The sequence below is a fragment of the Amblyomma mixtum genome, chromosome 1 (genome assembly GCF_055824585.1).
Source record: "Amblyomma mixtum isolate Tamu chromosome 1, ASM5582458v1, whole genome shotgun sequence".
NCBI classification, from domain to species: Eukaryota; Metazoa; Arthropoda; class Arachnida; order Ixodida; family Ixodidae; genus Amblyomma; species Amblyomma mixtum.
Window position 1 is genome coordinate 17,455,280 of NC_143012.1, and position 23,576 is coordinate 17,478,855.

At 50.2% G+C, this 23,576-nt stretch overlaps 1 protein-coding gene across 1 annotated transcript in view; it reads left to right on the plus strand.

Annotated features, from left to right (window-relative positions):
- Positions 1 to 21,078, plus strand: part of LOC149365592 (carbonic anhydrase 6-like) — a 41,260-nt gene extending 20,182 nt beyond the window's left edge. The window contains exons 4-7 of the mRNA XM_089568869.1: positions 5,393 to 5,485; positions 13,283 to 13,369; positions 15,776 to 15,913; positions 20,968 to 21,078. Coding sequence (XP_089424995.1) covers positions 5,393 to 5,485; positions 13,283 to 13,369; positions 15,776 to 15,913; positions 20,968 to 21,078 — 429 coding nt within the window. The remainder of the gene's footprint in view (positions 1 to 5,392; positions 5,486 to 13,282; positions 13,370 to 15,775; positions 15,914 to 20,967) is intronic.
- Positions 21,079 to 23,576: the final 2,498 nt, after the last annotated feature.

The following is a 23,576-nucleotide window of genomic DNA, read 5'->3' on the forward strand; positions in this document are numbered from 1 at the left end:
CCTTTGGGACTCCAGTGTGGAGCAGTTGAGGAGGGCAGTCTCCCATGCCTCTCGGGTGGGGGTGGGGGAAGGGGGAAGGTGAGGATTCTGAGTACATGCCCACACCATGTGAAAGATATCGCAGATCTCTCCACAGTGCGGGCAGCGCCCATCTGTGTTCGGATCGAAGTGTTTTGCTATTGCAGGACAGAGAAAGGTTCCTGTCTGCAGGCGCCGCAGAGTTCGCTCCTCCGCCTTACTCAGCCCCTTGGCGGGTGCCGGGTAGAGACGGTGGCTGTCGCAATAATAAATTAGGATTTCGCGGAACCGCAGAACCGGTTTATGAGCTTCTGAGCCATGAGAGCTAGGATGAGGAGCCCGGTGTGTGAGCGCTCGGGCGGCCGCATCAGCGGCCTCATTGCCTCGTAGACCCTGGTGGCCAGGAGCCCAGATCACTTTTGTGCGAGTTGGATCGGCGAGAGCGCGTCTTAGAATTTGCGAGGCAAGAGGTGATATTTCGCCTGCAAGATAATGTTCACAGGCCCGGCGAGAGTCTGTGATTACCGTTTTCGATTATGGATCGGCGGCAGCGAGAGCTATTGCGACTTCCTCCGCTCGTGTTTAATTTGGGGCCCGAAAAGATAGCCCATCGACATTCATTCCCTGGTGGACTACGGCAGCCGTGAAGAATCCCGCGGGCGACGGCCCTGTGATGTCCACGTAATAGACGCCCTCTTTATAGCCATATTGCCTCTCAAGCGTGCGAACCCGCGCTTGTCGTCTGCCTTCATGTGAAGCCATGTCCATGTTACGCGGGAGCGGAGCGACCAAGAGCATGTGGCGCCACAGCACAGGGATGTTCTCCGTCCCCTCTGGTATGCATGTGTGTTGGATGTGTAAGCGGTTTAGCAGGCGGCGCCCAGGCATCGTCTGCGATAGCCGCGTATATTGGTTCACGAGGTGGGCCTCCCGCAACTCCTGGTAGGAGTTTACCACTCCCAACGCCTTCAGTTTCGCGTTGGAGGTAGCCACCGGGAGGTCCAGTGCTCGCTTTGTTGCCTTCCTGATGATGGCGTCAATGCGCTCGTCTTGTTGTTTGGTGGTGCGTAGGTACGGCACGGCGTAGAGGATCCGGCTGGTCACGAAGGCATAGGTGAGCCGTAGCGCGTCCCTGCCCCGCAGACCACCCCGCTTGTTGGAAACACGGCGGATCATGCGCCCTACCTGTTCACCTATGCTCTTGAGTTTCGCTATAGTAGAGTCCAGCCTAAGTTTGTGATTGATGAACAGACCCAGGATCCGGAGCTCTGCCACTTCTCTGATGGGACCGCCCGACAGAGATATGTGTAGAGACGTGTTGTCCTTGTGGTTTGTCCTGACGTGTAGAAGCTCTGATTTGGCGGGAGCACATTGGGGACCACAGTCGGCAGCATATGCTTCGACTATGGAGGCGGCCTGCTGAAGGCGGTCCTCCATCTCCCCAAGGCTCCCCTCGGTGGTCCAGATTGTAATGTCGTCTGCGTAGAGTGCGTGTTTTATGCCATCCACCTGAACCAGTCGGCCGGGCAGGTGCATCATGGCGATGTTGAAAAGGAGCGGTGATAACACCGCCCCCTGTGGTGTACCTCGTGTACCCATAGAGTACGGGCCGTATTCCTCGTCCTCGATCCGGAGGAGTGCCTGACGCGCAGAGAGGAAGTCTCTGACATAGGCGAAGACCTTCGCCCCGCAGTTAGTGGTGTTCAAGTTAGAGAGTATGGTGCCATGTTTAACATTGTCAAACGCCCCCTTAAGATCGAGGGCGAGAATGGCCTTGTCGTTTTGTTGCATGGCTGTGGGTCGTATTATGTCCCTGTGTAGTTGGAGTAGGACATCCTGTGCAGACATGTGCGGGCGGAACCCGAACATAGTGCCTGCAAAGAGGCCCTTACCCTCCATGTATGGAGAGAGGCGATCCCGAACCATCGTCTCCATGAGTTTTCCCACACACGAGGTTAATGAGTTGGGTCTCAAGTTGTCCGTAGACACGGCTTTACCTGCTTTGGGGATGAACGTTACAAGCGATGTTTTCCATTCGAGCGGGAGCGGACACCCATCCCAGATCTGATTTATGTATTGTAGCAAATGGAGGTATGCAGAGTCGGAGAGGTTCGCCAACAGTTTCACTGTTATGCGATCCCGACCCGGTGCCCCACCTCGGCGCATTTTAGCCAGGGCCGCCTTAGGGTCATGCAACTCAAAAGGGGCGTCTAAATCCTGATTTGGCTTGCCGGAGTACGTGTACTCGGGCCCAACCGGGTCATTTGTACGGCAGAGATACCTGTCGCACAAAGTGTCCGCAAGTTGCGCCGTCGTACCTTGGTACCCGTGCAGAGCCCGCCGGAGCTGTTTTTGCGTCTCCCCTTTCGTTTGAAAAGGGTCGATGAGGCTGCGCAAGAGACGCCAAGTCCCCTTCGAGCTCTTCTGACGCGCTGCCGAGTTGCAGCGTTCTATCCAATTGGTGTCTGTGAGCTGGGCGGCATATGCCGCAGCCTGCTCCGTAAGTTGTGCAATGCGAGCTCTAAGCTTGCGATTCGTCTTCTATTTCTTCCATCGTTTTGTTAAGCTCCGGCGCGCCTCCCACAGATGCAGGAGGTGATTGTCCACTGCGGGGATCTCGTCGGTGGTGTGAAGTGTTTGCGTGTGTTGTTTCTGTATGTTGGTGACCTGTGTTGCCCACTCCGCATAGCCATCGGAGAATAGTACCGGAGGGACGTCCTGAGTTCGAAATTGGTGCCAATTGGTTATTTTCGCCTGGCCCCATTTTTTACGGGCTGCTTTCGCCAAAAGCGTGATGCGGAGAAGGCATTGGTCGCTGCCCAGGGTATCCCCCAGGTTCTCCCATGTGGCGTTTGTAGTGTCCCTAACCAGAGATAAGTCAGGACAGGTGTCACGGCTGACCGAGTTGCCCACACGTGTGGGGCAAGACGGATCCGTGAGCAACGTAAGACGAAGGGTGGAGATGAGCTCCGCCAGCTTGCGTCCCCTGAATTTCTCGAAGTGATAGCCCCAGTGTAGACTGGGTGCGTTGAAATCCCCAATGATCACCAGGGGTTCATTGTCAGCCGATTTGAGAGCACGATAGAAAATTTCGCTAAAAGTAACACGCGGCTTATGCGGGGGGCAATACACATTAAGCACATGTATTGACGGGTCGCGGCGCCTGAGAGGCAGAACCCTCACCATGGTGTATTCCTGCTCAGTCTCCAGATCAAGATCGACCTGAATCGCGGTGTATGCTTTATGCACCAGGATGCAGGTCGAGGGGCCCCCCTGAAACGAGCTATACCCAGAGAATTTAGTATCATTGCCGGGCTCTTGCAAAGCAAGAAGCGCCGGCATGTCACCAAGGGATTGCAGGTAGAGCTGGAGATGTGACCGTATTTTGCAGGCTCTGAAACCCCTGCAGTTCCATTGAATGATTTCGAATTGGTCTAATTTTTTAGCTTTCTGAGAAGGTTTGCCAGCCATATTGATGTTTTTTTTTTATTTTACGCTGCTGGGTAGCCACTTGGTTCGGGGGCCGGCGCAGCCCCAGGTAGGGGTTGCATCAACGCCGCGGCTATCGGGCCGGAACCGCTTTCTTCCGCTGCCTGTCGAGGAGCTATTTTACGTTTTAGCTGCGGGGAGTCGCAGGAGAGAGAATTTTTTTTCTGGGAGCTGACCCAGGGCTGCACCGCCTTAAGAACAGAGTCAGTCACCTGGGCCGCCGCTGTCGGGTTGGAACCCGGGTACTCCGGCTCCGTAGACGAGCGCCTTAACCACTGAGCTATCGCGGCGGGTTTATAGAGTGGACTGTTCCTAGATATTTGTCTATAAAGTTTGGAGACCCTTTATCCACAATCCTATAGCCTTTTATGTAGACAACAAAGATCCTATAGACTGTCTAGAGGCAGTCTTTGGAGTTATAGCCATGCACTTTCTGTAAACTTCTTTTCCTATAGACATTCTATAGGCTATGAATAGGCTAAAGGAAGTATGTATAGGAAGACAACAGAAAACCTGTGCACCATTTTTATAAGTTTGGTTTATTGGGGTTTAACGTCCCAAAGCAACTCAGGCTATGAGGGAAGTGTGAAGATATTTGGAACACTGGAAATGCATAACTAGCCGCATGACATGACCGAGAAGTAAACACCTTGGGCTTTAAACTTTTGACAAAGAGTATGCTTCAGAACTTGTACAGAAAGAGCGTGGGGTCACGGAGGAGGGAAAGGACTAGGCAGCCTACCAGTAAGTTAGCAGGAAACTGGGACTGGTAATTACAGAGCTTCAAATGCGGTGTTAAAAGGCAGAGGGTGCCAACTGGATCAAATCAATTGAAATGTAGCATAATCTGGACCTATAGAGAAGCAACAAAAGGAAACTCCAAAATTAATTGTATGTTAATTCACAGCTGTTCCTAAGATGATGTTCGCCGCCGCCGCGGTGACTCAGCGATTATGGTGCTCGGCTGCTGACCCAAAAGACGCGGGTTCGATCCCGGCCGCGGCTGCTAGAATTTCTTTGGAGGAGAAATTCTAGAGGCCCGTGTACTGTGCGATGTCAGTGCACGTTGAAGAACCCGAGGTGGTCGAAATTTCCGGAGCCCTCCACTACTGCGTCTCTCATAGCCTTAGTCGCTTTCGGACGTTAAACTCCATAAACCTAACCTAACCTAAGATGATGTTCAGGGTGTGCTACATCTGACGAATCAATTCTGCCTATTATCCTGGAATATGGCTTTTCCGATCCAGTTCTCAAGGCAGGTGCCATCGATATCACTAAGCACCTAGGGTCTGGGAATAATAATGTTGTTCTTTAAGCATTCCTGGTATACGTGAAGGAACAGTTGAATGTTTGATCGCTCACGAGCAGGCACGTGACCTAATGATACACGTTCGGGTTTCAAAGGGAGCCCACCGAAAATATTCTTACAGGAGTGGAAACTTGCGCAAGTCGGTGTCGGTGATTCATGGCATGAGCGGTAGCGCAAACCGAGTCTACGGACATAGAAGGAATACACACCACAGGACATGCGTTGCGTGTATTTATTATTTTGAGCTACCTTTCATACCATGGACCACCGCAAGTGCAATGAAATTTGTGTCTAAAAGCTGTACAGTTGAAGACAGTATAGAGAAAGGTTGAAATGTTGAGATAATATAGGCAAAAATAAATGTCAATTCGAACTACATAAGCTACAAGGCTTTGGGGCGCTCCGTAGGAGCTGACCAGAACTGCAGGTCACACAGCACTTTTTACGCAGTTTAGAGGTGTACGCAATTAAAAAAAAAAAAACCCTTGTACCGGCGAAGTGTGCGTGTGGGCCAGAACAGCTGCAAGCGCCCCGCTTCGTATACGGCGATGCCCTCAAATCTTGTCTCTCATGCAGGTGCACTTCGTTCACCTCAAAGCGGGCAAGAACAGTCTGGCGGAGGCCCTCGACGAGCCGAGCAGCGTTGTCATGCTGAGCGTGTTATACTCGGTTCGTGGCTCTGCATGCTTTCGCATGAGTACTCTATTTCAGTGCTGGTAAAATCAGCTGGTTTGAGAAGACGGAATCCTCCTCCGCGCTCCTTTTCACCCTCTTCCCATGCGTTAGGCTTCTTGCCTGCTTCGGGCGTGCACTAAGAGGAAGAGAGCCCCTCATCCCAATAGTGACACCCCATTGGAAATGGGCGAACGTACTCTCGTTCTCTTATTCTTGAGGCTGCCCTTTGAAGATGGTTTTATGAGGTTTAACGTCGCACACCAACTCGGGCTATAAGGAACGCCGTAGTGGAGGGCACCGGATAATTTCGACCAGCTGGGGTTCTTTAACGTGCACTGACATCGCACAGTACACAGGGCTCTAGCAATCCGCCTCCATCGAAAATGCGACCGCCGCAACTCGTGTCGAACCACGTCTTTGGGGTCAGCAGCCGAGCACCATAAGCACTGAACCACCGTGGTGGGCCGGCTGTTTATAGAGTAGCGATTGCCAACCATGCCAGGAGCTCGCGCGTTTACATAAGCTACCACATCCCAATAGTGGCGTCACATCGCAAGGAGTGAATAAAAAGTGACCTCCAAGGGGCTCCCATTGTGAAGGGAACACTCTCTGGATAGCACTGAAATGGAGAAGGCGTTGGTTTATACGTATGAAAGTCCTTACGTGCATATATGCATGTGTGTGTGTGCACACATAGTTGCACAGAACTCTCGTGATTTGTGCCTAAGCAACACTTTCAGACACATCGTAGTGATAGGCCTCAGATATATTGCTACCATATGCTGAGGCCAAACCCGCGACCTCGTTCTTACAAGCAGAATACCAGCGCAGTCAACCACCGCAAGAATTATGAGCAGAAATTGCACTTCGCAGTCGTTTAGCACTTTGCCAAGTCACAAAGGACGCCGAAAGCCTTATCGCAAACGATCTCCTGCGTAAATTTACTCCAGTCGTAAAACAGTTGTATAATTTCAATAGTTGGACTCACGTGCTATTGTTGGCCCTGAGTTATAGCGCTGTCAATATATTATTTCAGGTCTACATTTGTTGTTTTAGCAATGTTCGAATCATTGTTTTACCTTTGAAACGCTAGAAATGCACAATGTTTTACGTTTAGGAAGTCTTAATTGGTTTTGAATGAACACACAAATGTGCAAATCTTCTAGAAACAGCTTTACTGCGGAAGAAATGGCGCGGTTCTGGTAGCATTCCGCGTTCTGCTTCTGTGACCACTCGTAGATCTCACGTCCCTCAGCGCCGTCCCTATTCTTCCGATGGCAGTCAAGCCAGTATCTTTGCAAGAAGAGCGGCTGGTACACTTCTCTTCATTTACTTGCCGCAGCTCAAGTTAAGGACAACGCAGCGAGCTATGGAATGAATGATTGTAGGTGTAACGTTAAGAGACCGGAAGCCGGCAGAGAGTGTGAGGGAACAAACTCGGGTGAATGACATCCTAGTCGAAATCAAGAGGGAAAAATGGGCTTGGGCAGGGCATGTTACGCGAATGCAAGATAACCGCTGGTGCTTAAGTGTAACGGATAGGATTCAAGATAACCGCTGGTGCTTAAGTGTAACGGAGTGGATTCCAAGACAAGGTAAGCGTAGCACAAAGTTAGGTGGGCGGATGAGATTGAGAAGTTAATGGAGATACGGGGGCCGCAGCTGGCACAAAACAGGGTTACTTGGAGAGACAGGCGGGAGGCCTTTGCCCTGTAGTTGGCGTAGTCAGGGTGATGATGATGATGTGTGGTGAGACTTGTGGGGAGGGGTGGCTTACGAATTAGTGCGAGATGCTTGGGAACGTAGCTATATATGCATAAAACAACACTTTGGTACAAAAGAGCGTGGTTTGCGGGAACAATATCATATGAGAGGCATTTGAGATAAAGACGCCGGCTATGTCGTCTCGTGCACTTCGTGCGCAGCGTAGATAAGACGTTCTATAGCAAATTTGTGTTTCATATATAGATGTGAAAGCCTTTAGTGGATCAAATTACAAGATCTGAATCACGGCACTGTCGCACGTTGTTGAATAGAGGCACGCACATGAGATGGCCTGCTCGCACCCGCCGTTCACAGTGGGGGCGCGCTGAGGTTCGGGCCAGCGCGTGCTGGCAGGCTGATTGGCTGCGCAGCATCCCCTCTCTTAAATGCAATTAGAAAAGCTGTGATATCTGGCTCGGCTCCTGCACAAGCGTTGCGCCGTGCTTGAGAATGGAAAAGAAAGCACCGAGCCCGTTATGTCCCCGCTTTTTGGGGCGGCAGATCGCGAGGTGAAAAGATGTCGCCGGCAGGACCTCACAGTGCGGCCACCCAAGCTGCACCCTGAAGTGCGTGGCGCCGAATCAACTTGCCTTGAAGGATAGGTGACTTCAGCGTTGAGACCCCACGTTGCTTTCCGAATTGTTCGGAGCAAGGAAATGGAGGCGGGCAATTCCCGAACGAGCTTCGAAAGCGTTTCGCGAAATTCAAGAGTAAACAGTTTGGGTAAAATCACTTCGTACCACCGTCCGTGGTTTCACATAGACCTCGCGAAGTTACTATCAGCTTGCCACTGTAGGCTTCAAGAGGAGGTTCCGACTGCCAGCCTCAGTAGATTAAACCTGTGCACCGTTGGCGCTGAATTTTGCGTTATTGCCGTCACTGTGGCGACAGCTCTTTTTTAAGATCTCGCGGTCTTAAATTTGCAGTAAAGCTCTATTATTAAATTACTGGAACTTTCTACATATCTTCAAGGCCTAGAACGAAAATTTATGTTCGGTTTGTTCTCTAAGCTGCGACATTGGCTTCATAGGTTTTCCTCAATTGATTAACATTTGCTCTAAGCCCAGAAAATCTGGACAAGCACTTCTAGTTCGTGCGGCTCTCACTGCATGCTGCATGGTGCATATAATCAAAGATTACTGCGGGAATTCTGAATGTTTGTTACTCCCGACTGATTTCCTATGTCCGTCAGAAATAGTCCTTGCAAGAGCAGGAGACATTTAATAAGTGAAATTTTGCAGCACGTAGAAACATCAGGGCATCAGTGTCGACTTCTCGCACCATTCCTCGGGATGCATCAGTTTTCTTTCAGTCACAAATGAATATATTCTCCTTCAGTTATACTATTTGCTTTTGGCGGCCGACAGATGGCACCAGTTGCTAAAGTCCTGGAAAGGTGGACATGCAATAAGTGAGATAGATAACGGTCCACAGCGCGGTGTACTAATCATTATGGAAGCGCTTCACACTGCTACGGGTGTGCAGATTATTTTATTTTCGGGTTTTGTATTCAAAAATTGGCAGTGGCTTAGCTCTCTTATGCCAGGATATGCGTATCATGATCTGAGGGCGAGGTGTCCACATTTCGATGGACACCTAAACCGTAAGGAAGGCGGATAACTGCCCTCTTGGAACAGTGGACACCTCAACCGTGCTGTAAGCTAAGTGGCGGTAGTGACAGGTTCGCTGCTTAACGAGACAGTTAATGCACGTCATACAAACCCTCATCACCCCTCGACCTTCTTCGCCCCACTCAGACGCCGCCAAACTCGACGTTTCACGCACGTCGCTACTTACCGGCGTCAAGTCTTTTAAGTGCTGTAGTCCTTCACACACGTCGCAACCACAGGTGGTCGAAATTTCCGGAGCCCTCCACTACGGCGTCTCTCATAGCCTTAGGGCCGTTTCACATGCATGCGATTCTCTCCTGCGACGCTGCGAATTCTGTCGGTCTGCGACTGGAGAGGGCCGTCGGTCTAGCCGCCGACGGCCTGCGACCAAGTTCCGTCCGGTTGGAATTCAATCGCAGCGTCGGTGTGTTCGCTCTGCGACTGACCAATGGGCAGCGCCAAGACGGCGCGTGACGTCAGGTCATGTGGGAGCTGTTGCCGCGGCTACGGCCGGTCTCGAGGCGCGCGAGCGAGAGACCGCGCGCGTCCAGACCGGCCGCGGCAACAGCTCCCACGTGACGTCACGTCACGGCCGTCTCGGCGTGGGGTCACGTGGGAGCTGTTTCCGCGGCGTAAGCAAAACTGTTTATTCTAATCAAAACATACGAAATATTGCCTTGCATCTAAGAACACGCTGGTCATAACATCATCAACACATTCCGTGCAGCGTTTCTGTCGCTTTTAATCGTGGGTTGCCTATGCGAACATCGAGCAACCTTGCCTGTCTCTCCGACCGAATTTGCTGGGTACGCGTTGCATGTCAAAGCACTATGCGAAAATCGCACTGCGGCGTCACCGACTAGGCCGACTATTTTCGTTCTAGTCGCAGCATGTGAAACGGCACTTAAGCGTGGCCCGCATGGAGCGTTTTTCCGGGCGATTCGTCGGCGTCGACGGCACCGGAGTGTTTTTTTGTCGCCGGACAGGACGTTTTTGCCAAATCGTCGGGTTCTGTCGAAACAGAAAAAAACGTCGACGCCGCGCCGACGCCAGGAGAGGGCAGCGACAGTGGGCCAGTGAGAGCCGGAACGGGCGTCACGTAACTCTGGACGGAGCCACGCCGGCCGAGAGACGCGCTCGCGAGCTCTCTCTGGCAATGTAGCTGCGTCGCTTCTCGGATATCTGCGTCGTGTAACTGCGTCGTGCTTCCCGGAAAGACGGGCGTTTGGCGCTCCGAGGGTACTGAGTTCTAGGATCTTAAAGGCGCATTCGACAACGTCAAACACGAAGTAATCCTGGACCACCTCAGTAACACCAACTGTGGCCACAAAACATTCACCTACATAAAACAATTTCTTACAGACCGTCAAGCCTACATACGCATACAAGATGCGGAACACGGGCCATACACCATCGGCTCGAGGGGAACACCTCAAGGCGCGGTCCTGTCTCCCCTCCTCTTCAGTTTGGCAATGCTTTATCTTCCCTCCAAATTGTCCTCTTTGCCCGGGATACATCACGCTCTTTATGCGGATGACATTACAATCTGGGCCACGCAAGGTAACCTGGGCCACATGGAATCCTGCCTGCAAGCAGCGGCGACCCTAGTCGACGACTACGCGGCCTACTGCGGACTCCAGTGCGCCCCGTCTAAATCAGAATTTGTGCACATACGACCCTCCCCTCGGGAGTCAACTCCGCTTTGCATCAGTCTCCCCTCGGGACCGATCCGGGAGTCCAAGGAGATCCGCGTCCTTGGTCTCTTCATACACCACCAACGCAGAGTCGACACCACCCTAGCCAAACTTCGCACGGTGGGAGACCAGGTGGGCCGCATGGTCCGCCGGGTCTCCAACAAGCGGGGCGGATTACGAAGCAAGGATGCACTGCGGCTTGCCCATGCTTTCGTAACGAGTAGAATCCTCTACTCAACCCCCTACTTGCACCTGCGCAAACATGATGATGACGAACTGGAGGTCATCCACCGGAAAGTCATCAAGCGGGCTCTCGACCTCCCGGTCACCACGTCCAACCAGCGACTTCTGGCCTTGGGCGTGGTGAACACATTTCGGGAGCTTCGAGAGGCCCACTTAGTCAACCAATACACGCGTCTTGCACAGACCACGTCCGGTCGCCGCCTCTTGGACCGGCTACACATCAAACATGACTACCATATTGAGGAAAGGGAGAGAGTGCCAGCACCCTGGAGACGCGCCCTCCGGGTCCGACCCCTTCCCCGCAACATGTCCAGAGAAGACCATAGCGGTCGTCGCCAGGCGCGCGCGGAAGCGTTGGCGCGATACTATGGTAACCAACAACATGTGTATTACGTGGACGTTGCCGGCCCACACCACGGGGTGTGGTACACGGCCGCAGTCGTACACAACACAGTCAACGGGCTCACTTTCAAAGCCTACAGCGCAACACGCGCGGAGGAGATAGCCATTGCTCTTGCTCTCACTACTCCCAAGTCGAAACACATCATCACCGACTCGCGAGGGGCCTGTCGGAACTACGAGTTGGGCTGGGCTCCCCCGCTTGCCTGGCGCATACTGGAATATAGCTGTCGATCTGAAGATCCAACTCCACGCAACCTGATTTGGGCCCCCGGTCACCAGGGACTCCAGGGAAACGAACAGGCCGATCAGGCCGCCCGCGCACTCTCTCCCCGGGCTATCTCCCTGTCCTTGGAAGGGTACTCCCAATCAGACAATCTGGCCATTACATTCAAACAAATCACCGATTACTACAAGGAGGAGCACCGGCGCTACCCGGCCCCTTGTAAGGGTCTGGATCGCGCTGACGAGCGCCTCCTCATCAAAATTCTTACTAACACTGTACTGTGCCCGGCGGTGCTTAAACATTTCAATACATCCTTTGATGGCGCGTGCCAGTTCTGTGGGGAGGTGGCTGACACCTTCCACATGGTTTGGGCGTGTCAGTCAAACCCATCTATCCCCCCCAACCCCAACCCCACCAGAGAGGACTGGGAGGCGGCCCTGCTCGGCTGTCAGGACCTAAAGACCCAAAAGGCCTTGGTTCACCGGACGCGGGCGGCGTTGCTTGCCAATGGGGCCCCGGAATAGGGGCTCCACCTAGTATTGTTAGGGGAAAGGGCCAATAGGGCCTACCCCAATCACCTCTCTGTAAATATTTATTGCATTATAAATGTTTTTCACCACCACCACCGAGCAGCGTGTTGTCTTTCGGAGGAGTCGCTTTTAGCTGGCCGCGCTGTCCCTCAGGGTATCAGGGGAACGCGTAAATGGTAGCGCCATCTAGTGACAACACGCCAAAGCACATCAACGCTGTGTTGAAGAAATTTTTTATCCGTAATTACTGATACTACGATGGGTGCATTGCGAGCCTTTTTTCGTTCCAAGAAGAAAACTGCAAATAGATGAAAATGTAGGAAGAGACTAAAAGCTAGACAACTGCTTCACCAGGTGTCGTTCTTGCGAGATAAACACACTGTATTTAGTTTGCCCTAAGAGCTTGGAAATGGCCAAATTATCTGGAAAACAAGGGCTAGTTATCGCTTATACCTCGACGCGTGGGCGAGCTGTGCGAAGTAAAAGCGAACCGCTACCATTTGAGCGAGCTATCTCATCGAAGAATACAGCGGTGACATGTATTTATTCCGAAGTGGGCGAGCTGGGCGCCGCCATCTTGTCAACGTATCCGGTAACGCGCCCGTAACGCACGCCGCTCGGCTGCGGACCATGCGGGAGTGAATTCGTCGACGCCGGCGCGGGCGTTGGGCGCGCGACGCGAATCGCGAGTAAAAAACGCTCCATGCGGGCCAGGCTTTAGTCGCTTTGGGACGTTAAACCACATAAACCAAACCAAACCACACATACCCAAACGGATTATTCACAAAGTCGGCCTGAAAGGCCCGAGTTGCACTGGCACTTTCACTGAGTTTCTCCGTATAGTCCGCCGATCGGCGAGTCTTGACATCGTCTTGAGGCTGCTGCTGAGAGGCCCCGGCATGCCGCTCAGCCACCTGGCGACGCAGCTTTGCTAGGCGTTTTTCTCGTTGCTCTGACGTCTCCGCTGCACGCTTGGCCTTCGCCTGTTCGTTCTTCCTCTGGATAAGCGCCAACTGCCAGGCAACCACTTCGGGATCCGGCGAATTCAACTTTTCCGCTCAGCAGCGGCTTTGCTTTCCTTCTCCATGGCTGTAGCCTGGCTATTGTTCCTCATCATCCTCCCCTTCTTCTTGTCGGCTCTGGCACACCAGCTGGGCAGCTGTGACGTCACTCGCTCCTCGCGCATGCGCAACTTGGCTCATCCATGCTCACGCGAAACTGCTCATCCACGGCCAGTGTAGCTGACGCTACAATATGCCCAGAGCACTTCCGCCCTAGGGTCATGCCCGCACAGCACTCTGACATATCTTACGAATTTATTCCAGGCGTTTGATATACCACATAAAGCCAAACAGGAACACGCCCTTTCCGCCATCGTCGACAAGATCGGAGTCACGGGGAACGCCAGTAAGGTATCTATAACTCTGCAGGTTTCATGACCTTGGACGAGAGCATAATGGAAGCGATTTTTAGGACTAGTTCTTAATTTAACGATGAATAAATGTAGGAAGTAGCCTGCCAGTGGAAATTGTATATTACTGCTACAGCACTTATGGAATGTAGAGTCGAAGGAGTTTGCAATATGAAGGTACGTCCGTACGACATTCGCTAGTTGTTTTTTTTTTGCTGTAAACCAAAGCATTTTATCTGCCTCATACATCGATCCGAAACTATTTTTGAGCACCAAACGGGAGAAAATTCACAGCCTAAACTTTTCGCGCAGTGGGACTCAGTCATTAAAAAGTGATCATATGCTGTGCACATCGTTAACGAAAAAACTAATGAAGTAAGGTCGGTGCCGTCATCGGCGCCGTAGACCTTCCGGGAAGGAAGGTCTACGTATATTTTGGCTCATGGTTTCACGCTTGAGAAGTGTGCAGGGAGTCCGAAGCACAGTCTACAGGAAGTGGTAATTAAGAAAATCAGAACACTCGCTCACCCATCAAGAATTGTTTGTTGGTGCTTGCACCTATTTTCTCTAAGAACAGAATGTCCGCAGAAAAATAACCTTCGGCCTCGAGAGATAGTAGAGAGTGTCATCATAGCAGAGACTACCTCCCGTTTACCACTGTCTCAAGTTCTTTGCAGTGTCCTGGCCTTCGACTGCTCCCTTTCTACATGGGTGTCGCTTAGTGCGGCGTCCACGAGGCAGGACTACTGTTATGGCAGAGCGAAGCATTAACTTTTTGCCGATTGCCTGGATGGAAGTGACGTCACATCCGGTAAAGGCATCAACATTTGCTAAAGCTATCGTACTGCCAAACTCCCAACACATAATGGAATTAGGTGTTCCTGTGAATTTTTTCCTTCCCTGCGTCTTATGCCTCTTCTACGGCCTTCTGTTCTTTCTCAACGGGCCGGGCCGCCTTCTTTCCATGTTTGTAGCAACACTGTCGCGAAAGCGAGCAGCGCGATTCCCCGCAACGACCAAAGGACGCAGAGAAGGCGGCCTTTTCTTACAGCTAATGATTCTGGTGGATGAGTACGCTGTGGGTATCTGAAAGCAGACGGCCAGTATCTTGACTCTTCCCTTACAAGCCTTTGAGCGCGTTGCAGCTACACTCGGTGAGAGATTTTCTTGGCAATAAGGACGGAGCTCCCTTAATTGCGTCAGTCTGACAAACAGTACGACTACAGAACGGTGCCAACGGTGCGCCTAGTTGTCCGGCACGTTGCTTTCTCACGCGCTTTACACTCCCTTCATCGCTGTAGACGCTGGCGCCATCTATGGAAGTTTGTTGTAATCTGATGTGCCGAGCAAACTTGTTGTAATTGAAGCTTTCTGTACTTTCAACGCACAAAATAGGCAGTTGGGTTAAAAGTATGGCGCATATAACGAATATTGGCAACATACTGTGTAAGAGAAAACAAAAAACTGCAAGCGTTGACCATATTCCGCTCCGTACGAAGAGGAGACGTATTTCAGCCCATGCTTCCGCTGCACTCCCAGAAAATGTTGTCGCCGAATCTAGAGCATGAGCGCTTGGCGCGCAAGACTCCTTGAGCGGATTGGGGAGGATGGATGTCAAGGCATGGACAGAACTTCATTCGTTACAAGGTTCTTCCTTTCAAGATGATTAAGGCGATCGAAATAATCAAATCCCATCATACTATTGTTCCCACTGACATCCGCAAGCAGAGTAAAATAAAAAAGAGAATTGACATAAGCAATTCCTGAGAAAATTTTCAAAAACTTGCAATTTTTTCAGAAATCGCGAAAAACTAGGGGCCTTACTGAAGGCACAGAGCAAAAATTAACGTAGTATCTTCAGCTTACTCCGTGGCAGTGTTTTCAGTTCTGAAAATTTCAAGCATAATTTACCCCTTCCTCTCTGCGACGTAGCTTAATACGTGAATATCTTCAAAAGCACAAGCAAATCTTGAACAGACTGGAGATGTCGCACTTAGGCTGACAGTGTACGCGACGAAATCATTTTAGTGAATTAAAACAAATATCTGGCTTGGCGAGACGTTTCTTAGTCCAAGCTTCCATTTCTTGACTGCTTATGGAAATACTGAGCAAAAACTAAAGCACTTTCCATGCTGGTCATGAAGCGTGCAAATAGGGAAGTATTTGTCTAAAAAGAAAAGACCGCAAAAACTCGTGTCTAAAAACTATTAATAACCCAATTTTCACCCAAATTTCAACTTAAAAACTAGCCATAGATCTTAGCAGCGTGAATTATAAAAATAAAATATTAAGTTAAAAACGAAGGACCCAGGTATTAATTATGTCTCACCTATACTGAAACTTCTAACGTACCAGTAGCCTACCTCTGCACTCTTCCCAATTATTGCACTATAATCCTTCGGCGCAGCCTCTGGTGATCAACCACCTCATCGGCCGTCGGCAGGGGTCCTACTTCCTCTACACGGGGTCCATCACGACACCCCCGTGCACTCAGGGCATCAAGTGGGTGGTCATGACATACGGTCCTATCGTCCAGTCTTCAATGGTGGGTGGATTAGGAATATTTGCGAAGTTGCTTCGCAATGGCGCCTTCTTGCAAGCTCTGTGGCAGTGGACGCTGTGGATGTTAAAGCGGGCAGCACACTCGTCTCACACGCTGATGTTTCAGTAGTTTGTTGAAGGCTTTCTGCGCCAATGTCTCCAGGGAGGCACGACCGATAACGTCACGTCGTACACCCTTCCTACAAGAAGTTCACAGGCTGACACCCCAATGGACGGTTTGCAGACACAGGCTTACGATGGTAAAACAGAGTTGATAATTTTCTCCCGATATCTCGTGAACATTATCAGAATTTCTCCTCGATACTCTCAAAAAGTAACTACCGGAGATTTTTTTTAGGCTCGCACATACTGTTGCGTCTACTCTTTATCTTCATTCTTTCTGCAAAGTTTGACAGTGGTGCGGAATTTCGTCTCTACGAAAATTAGTTGTATGTTGCCGTTTTCACAATCTCAACACCGGGAATTTTCGCGGGAATCGTCAATTTCGGTCCCACAAACATACCTCATACGTAGACTGTCCCCCTCAACTTTCTCAGCAAGATTCCCCAGGTTCGTACTCGATAATTTCAGACATTTCGCGAAACGTGGAATTCTTTTCAGTCCCTATTTTAGCTATCCGACATGAGTGCGATACCTCTTCCAGTAACGTCTTTGACGTCTTTTCTGCGTCTCAAGTATATTAACCAAGCACTGCCTGTGGCATGCAGCTGAATTTCCGTTTGCGAATTGTGCTGTTTTTAAAATTGTTTTAAAGGGTATTGCAATCGAACCTTGCTATATCGAACCTGAAGTTAATCGCGAAATCGGTCGATAGATAAAAATCACAATATATAACATTATCTCTAACAAGGAAGAATACATGGCACCCACGCAGGCGACGTGCTGCTCGCAAAGGGTTGCCAGATCTATCCAGCTTTACGTCAAAGCCCCTGCGGACGGTAAGATGCCCAGTTATGTTAGCACTACACTATAAACAGAATAATCGCCAATTAAAATTGAAGTACAGTTAGTGCAACGCCTTCGATATCGAAGGACGCCATCCGAGGGCCGCAGATGGCTTTAGTTAGGTTGGCTTCACCTCACTTAAGTGATGTCTGAAAAATTAATGCAAGAGACGTAAGGCCACCTTCAAGCACCCTACACGTTCACATCGTCATGAGTATCACAGTGGTAGCGTTGCCAGCAAGTTCCCAATACCCCGTAGCCGACCTGTGTGCGCGTGGAAAGTAGCTTGATAAGAAAAGCCCAACTTGCAGGGGCGCAGCGCTCGTTTCGATATATGGAACGGCTGGAGAAACTGTAGTTAGATATATACTCGAGACTTTCCTATACTTTTAGATAGGATTATCGACGGCATAATTTGGGTGTTCGATATAGGCAAAAATTGCTGGCGGTTTAGCATCGGTACCCACAAAAAATTGCAAGGACACTTTGGCAACTAAAGTGTTGAGAGGCGAAAGCCGAGTACGCTATGCCGTGACGACTTCCTCTGGATGAGATGTCACACCATTCCCGTGGCTATATCGATACCCAAATTATACATCTTTCGAGGATCTTAAGTGTTTATTACGCTTAATTACTCATTTTTTATCTAATTTGATCGAAATCCGGCGTTTTCACGACCATTGTGCGATGATTTTCTCTGTGCCGTGACGACTTCCGATGGATGTGATGTCACACCATTCCCGTGGCTATATCGATACCCAAATTATACATCTTTCGAGGATCTTAAGTGTGTATTACGCCTAATTACTCATTTTTTATCTAATTTGATTGAAATCCGTCGTTATCACGACCACTGTGTGACAATTTTCTCTGTGCCGTGACGACTTCCTCTGGATGTGATGTCACACCATTCCCGTGGCTATATCGATACCAAAATTATACATCTTTCGAGGATCTTAAGTGTTTATTACGCTTAATTACTCATTTTTTATCTAATTTGATCGAAATCCGGCGTTTTCACGACCATTGTGTGACAATTTTCTCTGTGCCATGTCGACTTCCGGTGGTTGTGACGTCACATTGTTTCCGTGGTTATATCCATGTCCGCGCTATATCGACGCAATTTCTATTTTTGCCTATAATTAATTAACTAATCAATCCACAATCATCAAACTTCGCTTCGAGGTTACTTTCTTCCTTTTTGTCTGAAGTAACCGTTGGTTTTCTTCTATCTTTTTAGTTCTTGACTTAAACGCGTGTGACACGCTTTGTTAACAGACGAAAGTATGAGCCATTAAAGGCTTTCGCCTTAATACTGGGCGAGAGCAGGTTTTTGCAGGCGGACAGCAACGCCACGTACAGCCCGCGTCAAAAGTATGCAGCCCAACGGGTTTGCGTCTAAGCTGCTTAGCGTGGTTCCCTAGCACATCAAGCAGTCCAAAGCTTGCGAAGAGTGAGGACTCAAGGCCATTCTTCTTTCGAGAGATTGCTGTCGCTGAGAATGCATAACGAGGCATACTGCAGACCTCGCAAGCAAACCCTTTGGGCCATATACTTTTGACGGGGGGTGTACCTGAAAGCGCGATTGAAAGTGTGTTTCCTTTCCTTTCTTGACCTGCGCACAGATCGAAGTTAATAAAGACCACGATGTGCAGTGCACTGAGGAAGTGTGTGTTGTAGTTGAACGCGAGGCGTGATCAGCAGTGGCGATAGGCACAGAGCTCTCGTGCAATTGCCTGCGAAGCTGATCTGTTCGAGCAGCCGCGGATTCGGAACCCAGTCGCGGCAATATTTATTTTATTTCCCCAGGTTGTCCAAGGTCCCCCTCGTACAAAGTCTCGTTTATTTATCTCCATTTCCCGCATCATGTGACTAACTTCTAAGGCTTAACCACAAACCGGCATTTTTCATGTTAGGAGGCCAAAGGGGCTTTCGCGTTAATAATTCAAAATAACCGGGCTTGATACATACGGGCTGGAATGTATCTTCAACAGGTTATGGTAGAAAAATGGGCAAAACTTCAGAAATGCGGTGCAACCAAGTCAGTGTTAAGCTAGCGAGTGACTTAGATCATTACGTATGTATTAGCAGCGCGAAAACAATCCAGGAAGGAGGAGAAGATAGTACAAAGCGCTGATCATTACGAAAATGATTACTCCTTTCCACGGTGATAGGCACCTTTTATGGGTAACTTCTGCAGGAATGTGCGGCTCCACGCAGCGGGAATCAGTATGGTCGTAACACATTTTTACATATCTAATTGTCGCGCGCTTCAACAATTTGTCTTATTCCGTGACAACTGTCCTGCTCTAGAAAGCGTCATAAGAGTATGATTTTGCGTCAGCGGCACTGGGGGGGCATCCAAGACTTTGACAGTGCAGGATCGCGATGCTATCGTCTGCTGCGTCGCTCAGATGAAAAACCTCGCTGCCACGGCAGTTGCGAAATCACCTTTCCTTTGCCTGGAATCGCCGCGTACGATGCGACGCATTAATTTTTATCGATTGAGAAAAACACACCACCGAAACCTAGAATGGAGCAATACTAACCGCCGAATGCCGCCACCATGCTAACGCCAGTGGTTTTGCTGAGGGAAGCATTAATCCCTACTCTCTTGTGAGATGCAGCAGTCAATGTATGCATGCATGTATGTATGCATGTATGCATGTATGCATGTATGCATGCATGCATGCATGCATGAATGTCTGTATGCATGTATGCATGTATGCATGTACGTACGTACGTAGGTAAGGACGGACGGACGGATGGATGGATGGATGGATGGATGGATGGATGGATGGATGGATGGATGGATGGATGGACGGACGGACGGACGGACGGATGGATGGATGGATGCATGGATGGATGGATGGATGGATGGATGGATGGACGGACGGACGGACGGACGGACGGACGGACGGACGGATGGACGTCATGGATGGATGGATGGATGGATGGATGGATGGACGGACGGACGGACGGACGGACGGACGGACGGACGGATGGATGGATGGATGGGCGGATGGGCGGATGGGCGGATGGATGGGCGGATGGATGGGCGGATGGATGGGCGGATGGGCGGAGGGCGGATGGATGGATGGGCGGATGGGCGGATGGATGGATGGGCGGATGGGCGGATGGATGGATGGGCGGATGGGCGGATGGATGGATGGGCGGATGGATGAATGGGCGGATGGGCGGATGGATGAATGGGCGGATGGGCGGATGGATGGATGGGCGGATGGGCGGATGGATGGATGGGCGGATGGGCGGATGGATGGATGGGCGGATGGATGGATGGATGGGCGGATGGATGGCGGATGGATGGGTGCGGATGGGCGGATGGATGGATGGATGGATGGATGGATGGATGGATGGATGGATGGATGGATGGATGGATGGATGGATGGATGGATGGATGGATGGATGGATGGATGGATGGATGGATGGATGGATGGATGGATGGATAAGCGGGTGGGCGGGTGGGTGGGTGGATGAATGGATGGATGGATGGGAGCGCCCCCTTTGAAACGGTGTGGTGGCAAGCATTTCGTGAAACCCGCCGCCAGGTGTCGGGACCCAGAAGCGATTGACTTTGCTCACTCGTTCCTATGCCGTTTTAACGCGACGATGTTATTGAGGCTTCCGTTCTGCAGAAAATCTGGCGTCATCGTCGTCGGTGTTGTGGGTGAAAAGTCCCCGGAGAAGCAACCTTGGTGTGGGGGGGATGCACCTTGGTCACGTGACGTTAGGGCATCATCTCAACCTGACCATCGGACTGTTAGAAAATGAGCCACCGTGGCAGGTGGCAGTTAACTTAGTGATTGGTCGCGAGTGTCTGAATGGGAAGAGCAACCTGGGTCACAAAAGGCATACTGGGAGCACCGCTTGCCATCCCTGAGCAGTGGCACATCGCTTAACAGCCGCACCACTGCGCCAGGAGTGGTACGAGGACTGCCATGGATCTGTGAATGCAAATTCGAGAGTAACCAATTCCGAATATATGGACATAACACACTAGCGCTAACGCGTCTAACCATTAAGGCGGACCTTAAGTGCCTCCTTAAATTTTTCTTTCTTTATTTTCTCCAGTTGAAAACACTTCGAGACGTGTCTCCAAAGGTGCCCAAGGACAACTTCCGGCCGCCCAGACCGGCAACAGCCGTCTATAACCTTCAGATGTTCAAAGATACTAAAACGTAATCGCTGCTGCCACGCCACCCCCGGGCCACTCTAAACAGACTTTATCCCACCACTGGTCAACCCTGGTTTTTATTTACCTGCTGTCGGCCATTGAGAGAGAGATAAAGAGACAGAGAGGGGGGGGGGACGTTCTGCATTCTTGTCCCTATCAGGGTATGGCGTGTGGATTTGAACATATGCAAGCTGAGCTTGAGGTACGATAGGCGCCACAGTGTGTGGGTGCCGTAAGAGACAAATACGTTATAGCTTTGTTTCAGCCTTATAGCTCTGCATTCTACCCCGGAATCTGAGGCCTCAGCTGCAATACCCTGGTTACTTAGTGAAGTAAGTTAATGTGATTTGACTATTGTCATTTAATTACCATTTTTTATTTGATTCAATGAAATTACCACTTGCCAAGCATGCAGGTGGCAAAGTGGAAACAGAGAATAGAGAGAGGCGACGTGTGGCCAGATCAGTTTCGGTGATTCTCATGAGCACAGCTGCGCATTGCGTTGCGCCTAACGATGTAGATTCCACGGCCAAATGCAGGGCAAAATGGCTAAGCCAAACCTATAAACGTTTTCCGTGATTAATCAACTGATCCGGTAAACTTGGCTTTATTTTTTTTTTGTATTGCCCCTTCATCAAAACGTGGCCGCATCTGCCAGGATTCCATCATGCGGCTTTGATCGGATGAAGCGCCGAACGCTCCAACCATTACGCCACCGCGGCGGGAATTTATTTTCGTAGCAGTGCTGATTTGACGGATCGTACAAATGCCTGTATCATATATGAAGCGCTGGTAGAGGCGAGCGTCCGCCTCACGTGCTAGACGCCCGTGGTTCGAAATACAGTGGCGCCGAAATTTTCCACGGTGTGAAATAAAACAACCGAGTGTTGATGGAACTGACATTTCTACTCTCCTATTTCATCGCCACGAGTAGTTGTAATCATTACCACTTGTTGCGCATTACCTTTCCATTTTCGGTTGGGTCCAAAACTGTAACATGTCTTTGGCAGCAAAAATATATGTACTGGAGGATCTCAACTGCACTAGACAGTACACATTCAGCGCTTTCATCGAAGTTTGCGACATTTATCCAGGCAACCAGTTTTGAGCCAATGCGGCGGCGTAACCTGTTTTGGCCTTTTTGCGCAGGCGGACTGGCTTTATGCACCTCTATGTGAGGCAGTTTTTGCTTGTTCTTATTTTCGCGATAGTTATCATTTTTTCAGCATTTTTGCAGGCTAACTTTATCAACCTGTCTCCGAGCTTAGAGGTGCATTCCAATTTTTTGCCGAGTGTCTCTGGTAACTGGGATGGATGAAATTTACGCTTTGGTGCGCAGGGATACGTCCACTTATGGCAGGTACAGTAGTCGCTGATCCGATCATGAGAGGGAAATTACTCGAAGGATAAGAATGCTGTGTGCGCATACGGCCGGTTCTCTCAGATCACGAATGGCAGTTTACCGATATCCTTGAAGAGAAAAAGTGCACAACAGCTGTATCTTAAAGGTACTCACCAACGGGGCAGGAACTGGGAGGCTAACGAAAAGCGTTAAGAGAACTTCTTGCTGGGCTAGTTGGTAGTTCATTGTAAAATTAAAGGCGCCAAAAAACCACACACACACACAAGACAAGAGAACGGGACAGAGCGCCACTCACAACTAGTTTATTTTTCACACCACAGATACATATATACACAACGCCAGCGCCTGCGCCTGCACAAAGAACAAAATTACGCATCAATGCGATAAGGACTGCTCAAAAAACTTTCTTTCCACCTTATAGAGAGAAACGGAAGTTTCGCTAACACACGCACTGCCTTTTTTACAGATATAAAAGACTTCAATTAGTTCTCCGGCTTTAATGTTGCTGCTTCTGGCCAGAATCCGCACGGATGAAAAGCATGGCTCACAAGAGAGTGAAGGGCAAGATCTTATATGTTTCGGCAAATTTGGGCCCTCTTTATTTTGTTCTACGTTTTGTTCATGTTCCCTGATTCGCTCATTCACGCAGCGCCCTGTCTGTCCTATATAGGAACGACCGAACGAGAGGGGAATTTCGTAAACTACCCCTTCGGAACATTTCATGAAAGGTCGCCCATGCTTAATACCACAGCCTCTTTCTTGTTCTTTTTCTTTTCTTCTGTCGATTCGAGGACAAATACTTCCGAGCTTCAGGGGGGCTGAAAAGACGAGCGGGACACTATGCCTGCTCGCAACCTTCTTCAGATTGTGGGCCAACTTGTGCACATACGGCACCGCCACAGGTCTCACCTCATCACGAGGGACCTCTGCCCCAGCTCTCACTGCCCTCATCTTCAACTTCCGTAAGAGGCTTTCGCGACCCCTGTGACGAGGGAACCAGGGAATCCGGCTGAAGCCAGCCTAGCCAATTGGTTTTCAAAACTCGGTCGCATCTTGTGAATGCATGACTTCCTTAGCGCGGATTCAGAACCTTCATCTGGGCCGGCTTGCACGAAACAAATAAGACCGGCTTATTTCCAGTGT